This window comes from Numenius arquata, chromosome 10 (assembly GCF_964106895.1).
Source record: "Numenius arquata chromosome 10, bNumArq3.hap1.1, whole genome shotgun sequence".
NCBI classification, from domain to species: Eukaryota; Metazoa; Chordata; class Aves; order Charadriiformes; family Scolopacidae; genus Numenius; species Numenius arquata.
Window position 1 is genome coordinate 51,881,084 of NC_133585.1, and position 10,652 is coordinate 51,891,735.

The 10,652-nt window shown below is 46.6% G+C and overlaps 1 protein-coding gene across 1 annotated transcript; it reads right to left on the reverse strand.

The window, feature by feature from the left end:
• Window positions 1-5,417: 5,417 nt before the first annotated feature.
• On the reverse strand, window positions 5,418-9,663 carry ING2 (inhibitor of growth family member 2). Its single transcript, XM_074154891.1, has 2 exons — window positions 9,474-9,663; window positions 5,418-6,088 (listed from the first exon to the last, which is right to left on the reverse strand). Exons 1-2 carry the CDS (start codon window positions 9,661-9,663, stop codon window positions 5,418-5,420), a joined length of 861 nt encoding a protein of 286 aa, XP_074010992.1.
• Between the last annotated feature and the right edge of the window lie 989 nt (window positions 9,664-10,652).

Genomic DNA, 10,652 nt, shown 5'->3' on the forward strand with positions numbered 1-10,652 from the left:
AAGTAGGAAATTGGCCGTGCTACGGTCAGTAACGTTCTGCAGCAGAACAGAGGTGCAGTCCAGTCTAATACCTGCGGTTAAAACGTCACTGACTGACTTAATACTGAACTTGGCCAGCCCAGAAAACCAAAAGAATGCAGAAATAGGTGGGGGAAAACGCCGAATTTGTCAAAATAAGCTTTTAGAACTCTTACCCTACCTCAACCGACAATTAGAAAGGATTCAGGTGCGATACGAGCTTGATCTTAAGAACAGACATGACAAGGCAAATGACAGCTTCATTTAATGAAAAATTTGCCAGAATTTTCACTAAATAGAACTATTTACTGGCCAGTTGCAGTGGAAATCCATAATCCTTGAGCTGTTCCAAAGACTGCAGGATAATCGGAGAATTGGCACAAAAGAGAGGATTTCAAGCTTTTTCCAACACTGTCACGGCAAGTATTAGAAAAGAGGCATGATAATAGTAAAAAATAAACATCTTTTTCCTTCCAGGGTACATCAGTCTGTGGGACTTGAACAGTTGCACAGTAACATCTGGTTTTACCGCTGAGAGCAAAATGTCTTACCCAACTAGCAATGGACAGAAAAACAATTCTTGTGGGTTTGAGTGAGAGCCACCTTCATCATCTTGAGAGGATCAGGTGCAAAGCCAACTGACCATTTACCTGAAAAAAAAATTTTTTTGGAGAAGTATCCACTAGCAGCCAGGAAGAACCTGAAGAACTCCTATGAGGATAGGCTGAGAGAATTGGGGTTGTTCAGCCTGGAGAAGAGAAGGCTCCAGGGAGACCTTAGAGCCCCTTCCAGGGGCTCCAGGAGAGATGGGGAAGGACTCTTGATCAGGGAGGGGGGCCACAGGACGAGGGGGAACAGTTTTAAACTGAAAGAGGGGAGATTTAGATTAGGTACTAGGAAGAAGTTCTTTGCTGTGAGGGTGGTGAGACCCTGGCCCAGGTTGCCCAGAGAAGCTGTGGCTGCCCCATCCCTGGAGGGGTTCAAGGCCAGGCTGGATGGGGCTTTGAGCAACCTGGTCTGGTGGGAGGTGTCCCTGCCCAGGGCAGGGGGGTTGGAAGTGGGTGATCTTTGAGATCAAAGACTTGCAGAGCTACTGGAGATGAGACCTATAAATAAGTATGTATGCAGGTAAGAGGGAGAAAGAACTCTAGGCCCTTGACTTGTTGGTGTGGCCATCGCTGCAGCTTTGTCCCAGGAGACTGGTTGGGTTTCAGCTGAGTCTAAAGAATAAAAACCCAGATAAGACTCTTAAGAATCAGCCCCGTTGCAGTCAGAAACGGTACAAGCCACAGAAGTGCCAAACTGCTCCTTTTTAACTACAAATTCAGACAAACTGTAGTAGTTTCCTTCAAGCTTTTAAATGAAGAAAAACTCTTTGAAGTTAGGAAACACCATCTTCTTTACAAAGGCCTGCTTCAGCTCTAAAAGAACATCCAAAAATGGAAAATCCTTGGATAAATTCAGGGAAGAACAGGGCGTTTGACTTACCACCCTTCTGTACCAGTTTCAGGACGTGTTGGTACCACGTTACCATTTCTGGGTGTGCAGATTAGTTAATGCTCGGCAGGGAAATACAGTTAAAACCAGTTTAAATATGGAGGTATTATCACTGTGCTTTTTAGCAACCAACAGGTACAAATGTACAACAGCATAAAAAAAAAAAAATATCTACCCTTAAAAGAATTTGTACCTATCGTGGCTGGTAATTAACTGTAATTGGATTCAGGCAGCTTACACAAATGAATAAAGTAATACTTGCGGAACTGTATTCATCTGGAGGAAACCCGTATTAACCTTGTGTGCTATTCCAGACCTGCCACAATTCCAGAGACCAAAAAAAATGCAGTAGCTGCTAGAGAGAGCAAGATGGCCTCATAATATAGACAGCAATTATTATTAAATTGCTCGTTTTGCTTTCTGAACAGTAAACTTTGTATTAGGCATGTTTTTTTATTTTGATGCAATGATTATTTTGTCAAGATGAATCAAACTGGTCCACGGGACAGTGATCCAGAAACCCTCTTGCTCTGATACCACTCCTTTTAGTTTATGGGGACCTTTTGCTGCTTCTGCTGGAACTTGCGTGACTTCAGAACTGAAAGGCAAAAAGCAAGAACTTAGAAGGGCACCACATGCAAGAAAACAAGATGTAACCTACGCTGAATTAGGATGTAGCATTAATTTTCACAAAAAGGAAGCAGTTTCCTCTGTAATTACAGTCACTTCTACCAGTTTCCAGAGCATTTGTTGCCCACATATATATTTTTTTTTTGCAAAAAGCTAGACTTCATGACAGTCAGTACATATCTTGAAGATGAACTGGTTTAAGTGTTTACTTTGCATTTTTACTTCTAAAGGGATGGATATCCCTTTAGAAGAAGGAACTCAACATAAATATCCCTTTAGAAAAGGAACTCAACATTAAGAAGCAACATAAGAGTTCTCTACATACCTTTCCAATTTCATACCAGCATCTGAAGCAATTACCATTGTTCTTCCATGAAAACGGATGCAAAACCACAAAATCTGGGTTTGGTTAAAAAAGGTGTTGAAATGCTAAGTGCCAGATAACATCAGATCATCTCTCATGTAAGTTTTAACAACAAATTCGCCAGAGTATTTAAAAGAGGTTAATTTCAGATGCACCCATGTATATTTGAGGCACACGGCTAATCTCCTTAGGAACTGAATTATTTCTACATTTGAGCAATTTCATATATTAGGCAAGTAAGTGCTGTTTCCCCAGCGATATCTTCACTGGAAATGTGGCGAATTCATATTCCCTACTAGAAGGGGGCATTAGCGTAAAAGAAAGCATCCCTGCATCAGAGATATTTATCTGGACTGCTTTCAGAATCTAAAATTTTCTTTCTGTAACAACACCACAGCGTTCACTTCCTACTTTAGCAATTATTCCAGATGAACAATTACATAAGGCTCCCAGCTTTCTCTCCTCTGCCTTGGAATAAAGTATTCCCGATTCAGCCAGCAGAAGTTCAAAGCCATACATTTCGAGATAAATTAGTAATGTTAATAGTTAGAATTTTTACAATTTCACTTGTATTTTGGTCTCCAACTTCAGTGTTTAATTAAGTGATGTTTGGTTTTTAATACTAGGAGCATCACTGTTTTAGGTAGAGGTTGTTGCTATAATCTTCAGCCCAAGGCTTCCAACCAGTCTTCCCAAGAAGGAAATTTCAGGATAATTAAACCGTAACAAACAGAAAAAGGAGTAAAATGCAGGGGACTTACAACACTCGTCTCCAACCTTTCTTTGACTTCTCCATCAGTAGCCATGATCCAGCCCCCTCAAGCAGCCTGTTTTTGCAACCTGTGATTAGCCACTAGGCCTGGAAAGCAAAGTATGGCCCTGGGATAAGGTTTACCTTCTCTACTGGTGGTCAGATCCCTTGGAGTAGTGTCCCGCAAGAGCCGTTTGCTTATTGTGGTGCGGGTCTCCCCAGTGGAGCCAGTCCACTTAATACACCTCCCATTTTAGAGCAAAAATTCGAAACACCGGCTTCAGGCTCCCCTGCCATATGTTAACTAGTGTTACTTGCAAATGCTAAATCCTGTTACGGAATCAGATCACAACTGTGGAAACAGGCTCGGTATTTTACATCGCTTATAATATTTAGAGTCCTGCGCGTTGATTCATACCATCTGGCCCAACAGCGCTGAGGCTTTCTTTATGCCAAGAGCAGCACATCCATCCCCGGCCACCACAGCCCTTTCCTGGAGATGCAGGAGGGAGTTTTGATGGCATCCATCCATCGTGCCTTGCTTTTGGCTCATCTGCCTTCTTGGGCTGCTCTCAACTCAGCACAACTGCTTTTCTATCAGGCTTAGCCAGAGATGGTGTTGCTTTTCCCTCTTTGCTGTCAAGGGAGACCTCAGCAGCAAAGACCTAATAGGGACCTTCTGAGCTCTTGCAACCCACCTAGAGATAACCCCCACCCCCACAGAGCTGCTCCGCCTGCCTTGCCAAGCCCACCAGGTCACAGGCCATCTCAAGGAAGATCATCATTGAGCAGGAACCATAGGTGCAAAGCTTTGGTATACACCACATACTCCTCCTCGATTAGCATCTCCCCTTGCAAAGGGGCAGAAACAGCTGTTTTTCATCTTTTTTCCACCTCCTCTGAGGTGTGGGGGGTGAGGAACTGCACTTTTACCTACCACCCATGGAGTGTTTAGACACCACCAGCATACTTCAGGACAACACTGGTACCTACCCTGTCAGAAACGTGCTGGGATTTGTCTGCTGGCTCTGTGCCAGTCATGTTTTAGTTTTTTATTAGCTATCAAAACATTTATTGAAAGCTTTTGCCTTCAGGCTTTGTAGACAGTCTCCCAAGAACTACAGTCCTGTGCCTAAACCCAGGTGTGGCCACAAATGTGCCCAAATACCACTTAAGGAACAGTAAAGTTTACATCCCAGAGAATACCAGTCATGTTTCAGCTCTCTGGAGACCTATTAGGATGAAGATTTCATCACATCTGCAATTTCTGCTCCCTGAGATGTCAATATCCCCTCCTCTCAAGGGATCCTTATACCATTTCAAAGCTTGTATAGGCAGCAACAAAATCTAAAGGATCAAGGAAATAGGTTCAGCATTAGAGAGACCATCTTAAACAATAAAGACCACATCAGGATGTCTGACAGGACCCTCAGTAAAACCCACTAAGAATATCCAAAACTGCTTTATACACCATAATTCTATCATAGCCAAAAATTGACTCCCAAGTGTAAAGTCACAGAGACAAGAGTTTAATATTGACAAAAAAAAAAAAAAAGCGCTTAAGTTAGTGGTATTTTCTTCCTTGAAATAACATACTGGTCATACGAAAGTCACTGAAGAGGTCTGTTTTTAGCTCGGAAGACTTTTACAGTTACAGCTGAATTCAAAACCCTAATTCCAAATGTGTGATGTTAACACACACACAAAAAAAAAAAACCACCAACCCTGAAAACTTAAGACCTGGGATAAAGAACAAATTCAGTTGTTAAGATTCTAGCAGTTACGCGAGGCCTTTCAATGCCTTTCCTTTTCCATAACATGAAAAGTTCTTCAGTATCTTTCCCACCACCATTATTTCAAGACTCACAAGGTTGTTTTTTGTTTTTTTTTTTAAAAGACTAATGGGGTTAAATTGAAACCAAGCGCCATATGCTTGTAATGTCTTCTGTGAAGGTCTGAAGCCACCCTGTTTCAACTATTTGGTTATTCAGTGCAGAAAGTTAAAGATCACAGAAGGTATAACAGCTTTTAATACTCCATTAATATTATAGATTAAAAATTATTGCATAGTCTTATGCATTTCCTAAAACAGCGTTCTCTGGAAATTAAACATTTTAATATAAAAGGAGCAACTCTTTAAAACATGAATTGCTTTCACTACCTCGATCTTCTATCCTTTTTTGATTTGTCAGTACATTTGTCCATGGTTTTCTCATTGTCTCCTCTGCACTTGGGGCAATACCATTTCCCCTTGGGTTTGTAGGTGAGTCCAACACAGGAGAAGTGGAACCACTCGATAGGACACTGTTCGTTATCACATCCTATCATTTCGCCGTAAGACACTTGGTTGCATAAGCAGTAAGTGGGTTCGTTGGGGTCGATTGCAAATTCTACAGGTGACACCTCCCTCTCCTGCTTGGCTTTGGAACGTTTTTTCTTCTTGGAAGATTTAGACCTTTTTTCTTTAGGGGGCTGATCGTCGCAGTCATCGATACCATTCGCTATATGGCAGAGATCACGGCTTTCGCTGGTTCGCTGGCGACGAGGTCTCCGTGAAGATCTCTCCGGCTGGCAGGACTCCATCTTCGCCTTTTCTAGGGGCTTTTCGTTCTCAGACAGATCTTGAAAACACTGAGAGTGTGTTTCCATTTGCCGGGCTCTATTCTCTACCAGTTCTAGCATCTGAGTAACTATTTGAATTTTTTCATCTCCGAGTTCTTGGCTGTTGATTAACGCACGTTGAAGATGCTGCTGCAAGCGTTTCTTCTGAACAGGATCGCTTTCTGCCTTGTATTTTTCATAGACATCATCTATTTCTTTTAACGCTTCTATAAAATAAAGGTAATAGGAATAATTACACAAGATGGAACACGCTCAAGAAAATACAGAAAGCCCTGGCCTACAAACCAAAGCAATAGCTTATCGTATCACAGGAAGGAACTCAGAATTCACATCATCATTATATATCATGATATATAACACTCCAGAATTAGGATATCCAGGGCCTCTGCCTTTCCCTTCTTATTCCTCTAAAGGTTTGGTATTATGCCTTCAAGTAGACATAGCTATAAAAGGATTATGACAACTGAAGTTACACCATAGCAAATTTACAACCAGGATTTAAATCAACTTAAAGCACTCAAAACGCTTTTTCTGTGACCAAGACAAATTGCAGCAAGTTGCATTTTAAACCGCAGCTGAACTTTTCAGAATCGGTGACCTCCTGTTTAGAGCATCCCAGGATGCTTTTAAGCTACTAGTAATGAGTGCCTCACGGTTTGACTTCTAAGCTTTTTTTTTTTCTCTCTCCTTCTCGCAGGTCATGCAAAATAACTGGCTGAGTTGCTGTGAGTCTTTTGTAAAATGTAGTTCTTCGAAGCAAGTTTAATGAACCCAAATACGAGATTAACAAACACCTTATAAACCAGTCGTAGTCTCTACTCTGTTGTTCTATATTGCTGGATTTGAAAACAGTATTTTCCAGGCCAAAAGTCACACTAGATCTATACATAAAAGACAGAAATCGTTAACCTGGAAAGAAATAGATTAGTAGAACTGACAGTGAAACCTGACGCACAGTGTCAGATACAGCACTGGCTCCTTCAGAAACAACTTTGGGATTTTATTTGAACAGGCAAGGGAATTTATGAATGGTACTAAACTATTTACTTCTAAAGCGAGGAGACAGGCAGTACGATCTATCTCTCCCTAAAGACCTGCGTTTCACAAACCAGCTTTCGCTTTTAAAGAATTTGTCTGCATTGTACAGTTGTGAAATGATTCGAGCTTGTGCTAAATGGAAGCCATAGATATTATCTCAACATTGTTCACAGTGATTTTTTTTTTTTTTCCTGCTGACATCTTGAAACAGTAGATAAGCGTGAACGGCCACTTTTTACTATAAATTCTGAAACCTGTATGACAAAAGCAGCCAACAGAATTTTTTTTTCTGTTCCAGATTTTCACTAGAGAAAGATAAAAACCACTGCTTTGCTTGTCCAATAACTCAACCTATTCTTTCTCAATCCTAGCATTCCCGCTGCCATTAAAAACACAAGCTTTGTTTCCCTGCATCTTCAGCTGCGCCTCTTGCCCTGATGGGGAGGGGGAGATAAAAAAAACCTTACTCTCTGCTCCTGAAAAGCATGGATTAAGGTACATTGTAGGCTGTTGAACTAGAAAGGCATAACAGAGGAGAATATTCTGCAGCCACATTACCTACCACCCAGCCTTTTTTTAATGGAGAAAGAGAGGGAAGTGTGTCTAGCTACAGATTTCCCATATTGAGAATGCCCTGCCCAGAAGAGCCCACAAGGAATAGCTGTTGGCTTTTTCATGACAGAGAACAACCTTCATCCTATGCTGATTATTCCCTGGGTGCAGCCCGTGAAGATACACTGAAGACTTTACACGGATCAGCATCCATTAAAAAGAAGAAGCTTTTGGACTGAGAGAGATGGAAGTTCACTGAAATCCTTCTTCGTCCCTAAGATTATAGAAGGTATCCATACGCTCAACTAAATAACTCTGAAACCCTTCTTAAAAAAAAAAAAAAGACAAAAAAAACCAACCCAACACAAAGCAGGGCCAAGTGTTCATTACAGATAATCTGATTAAGTTTGGTGGAGCTAATAAAAGCTAAAAGGATTTCAGTTTTCCAAGCACAGGAGTGGCTTTGTCCCTCCTGCACGAGCTATCACTACGTTTTAATTTCGCTGAAGCTATCTAGCACTGCTTTTTTTCCACATCTTCACACTAGGACCTAAAAATATTTTCATGCAATTTTTAGGGTTTGGGGATTTTTGTTACGGTTTTTTAACAGTTGAAGGCTTGGGCAAAACTAGCAACAAACTTCTGCTTTAGCCCATTAGTGTATTAACGGCCGGAGGGATACATATAGGAGTTACAGCCCAAATAAATGACTGTATTCATTCAAAGCAGAGGTGGAGGGCTGGCTGCTCACCACAGGTCAGGGTAAAGCACCTGCCCAGCAGGCCAGCCTCCACCACCAACGACCAACAACTCCAAACGCTGCAGACAAGTCTAAAGGTAGGCTTTAAAAACACAGAAAACTTACAAAAGCCTGTTCTTAATGTATCCTCCTGGGCAATTAGAAAGATAATGGAAAGAATCTCGTTTAAAATAGCTGTCTCCCGGGGTGGTCCGTTTAACGTCTGAAAGGCCTTAACCCTTCCCTCTGACCCATGCTGGAGAAAGCCCCCCCAGGAGGAAGGGAGACACGAAGGGAGATCAGGATCCAGCTCCCACTCCACGGGACCGAAGCCTGCTCGGCCTCTGCTGCACAGTTCCAGCAAGAATCATGGAATGGTTCAGGTTGGAAGAGACCTTAAAGCTCATCCAGTTCCAACCCCCCTGCCCTGGGCAGGGACACCTCCCACCAGACCAGGTTGCTCAAAGCCCCATCCAGCCTGGCCTTGAACCCCTCCAGGGATGGGGCAGCCACAGCTTCTCTGGGCAACATGGGCCAGGATCTCACCACCCTCACAGCAAAGAATTTCTTCCTTATACCTAATCCAAATCTCCCCTCCTTCAGTTTAAAACCCTTCCCCCTCGTCCTATCGCTCCCCTCCCCATCTCTCCTGGAGCCCCTTTAGGGACTGGAAGGGGCTCTAAGGTCTCGCCGGAGCCTTCTCTTCTCCAGGCTGAACCCCCCCAACTCTCTCAGCCTGTCCCCACAGCGGAGGGCCTCCAGCCCCTCTGAACGCTCCTCGGGGGCGGGTCCCACCTTACAATCAGGCGGTGGGGCAGTAATTAGAAGACACGGCAGCCGCGTAGCCCGCGAGCGGGGGGGGGGGGACGGATTTAATTGCTATTTAACCCTCATTTCGGAAGAAGCCGCGTCTTTGGCTGAAGTTCCGGGCAACTTCCCGCTCCGCGGACCCCCTTCCCCGACCACGGCCACGCTGCGAGCGCTCCGTGCAGCCCACCCCCCGCATCTCCCGGCCGGCAGAGCAGCCATTTACCGCCGGACCCGGGGGTGGGGGGGGGGAAGCGGGAGCGGCCCGGCCGAGCCACGGCCTAGCGCCGGGCAGCGCGGCCCCGCCGGCTCCCACCCCCCCCGCCCGCCGGGCCCGCCCCGGCCCCTCCGCGCCGGGCGCATGTGCGGCGGGCGGGCAGCCGCCCCCCTCCCCGTATCCCACCCCTCCCCGCTTTCCCCCGGTGCCGTAAGGCGGAGGCCGCGGCGGCGCCCACCTTGGCACTGCGTGTCCATCTCCCTCAGCAGCGAGGCGTTGCGCTGGATGTCCAGCGGCAGCGACTCCACGCACTCCAGGTAATCCTGCACGTAAAGGGAGAGCAGCCGGGCCCGCTCCCCGCCCGCCGCCGCCGGCCCCGCCACCAGCTGCGGCCCCGCCAGCATCATCCCCCCGCCCCAGCAGCACATCCGCCGACCGCCGCCGAGCTGCCCGCCGAGGGCCGGGCCGGGCCGAGCCGCCTCCCCGGGCCGCGGCTCCCGCGCCCCTTCCCGCCGCGGTGCCGCCGCCGCCGCCGAACCCCGCTCGCAGCCCCCGCCCCTGCCCGCCGGGCTGCGCGCATGCGCCAGGCCCTGCCCTTATAAGGCGCGGCTGGCGGCGCCGCCAGGGGTTCGCATTCTCCCGCCTTCCCCTCTCCCCCGCTCCTATTGGCCCGCCGGGCGGCAGGGGGCGGGGACCGACGCGAGGGCGGAGCCTCTCTTAAAGGCGCACGGCGTTTTTCCCTGAGGGGGGCGGCGGGGGGCCCGGCGGGCGTACCCCCGCCGCGGCTGTGTGAGGCGAGGCGGGGAGGAAGGACCGGCGCGGGGGGGTGAGTGGCGCCGCCCGGCCGTCGGTTTTCAGTCCGCTTCTGCCGCCGCAGCGGGGTTAGCGGGGCGGGGATGGACCGCGGGTGTCTGAGGGGAGAGATCCCCTCAGGGGCGGGGCGGGGGCTCGTTAACGGTCGCTAACGGCTTCAACGGTCGGTGTACCCCTGTTTGTCGGCTCTTCCCTAAATATCCTCTGTCCCCGGGGGAGGCTGAGGAGTTTCTCTCAGGGGTGCTGGCTGTCATGGAGTGCGCTCCTTCCCTGCGTACAGGCCGTGAAACTCCGTGCCGCTCTTTCAGTCATAAACCCCAGCGCTTTCGGGAGGTAATACACCTTTTCGGGAGGTGATGCACCTTTTCAGGAGGTAATACACCTTTTCGGGAGGTGATACACCTTTTCGGGAGGTAATACCCCTTTTCAGGAGATGATACCCTTTTTTTTTTTTTTTTTTCCAGGTGATAATGAAAAAGGTGTTTGAGCAAGGAAAAAAGAAGTTTGTACGCTTGATGCTGAAACCTTGCCCCGTCCTCTCATTTTCTCGGACTATTTTGGCATACTAAATAATCTGTCAGCGCTGTTGGGGCTAAATCTCTCG

Excerpts from the sequence above, each read along its gene's own strand:
- ING2 (XM_074154891.1), bottom strand. The coding sequence starts at position 9,663 with ATGTGCTGCTGGGGCGGGGGGATGATGCTGGCGGGGCCGCAGCTGGTG. Across the intron at positions 6,089-9,473 it reads GATGGACACGCAGTGCCAAG|AAGCGTTAAAAGAAATAGAT; the intron begins GTGGGCGCCGCC and ends TTTATTTTATAG.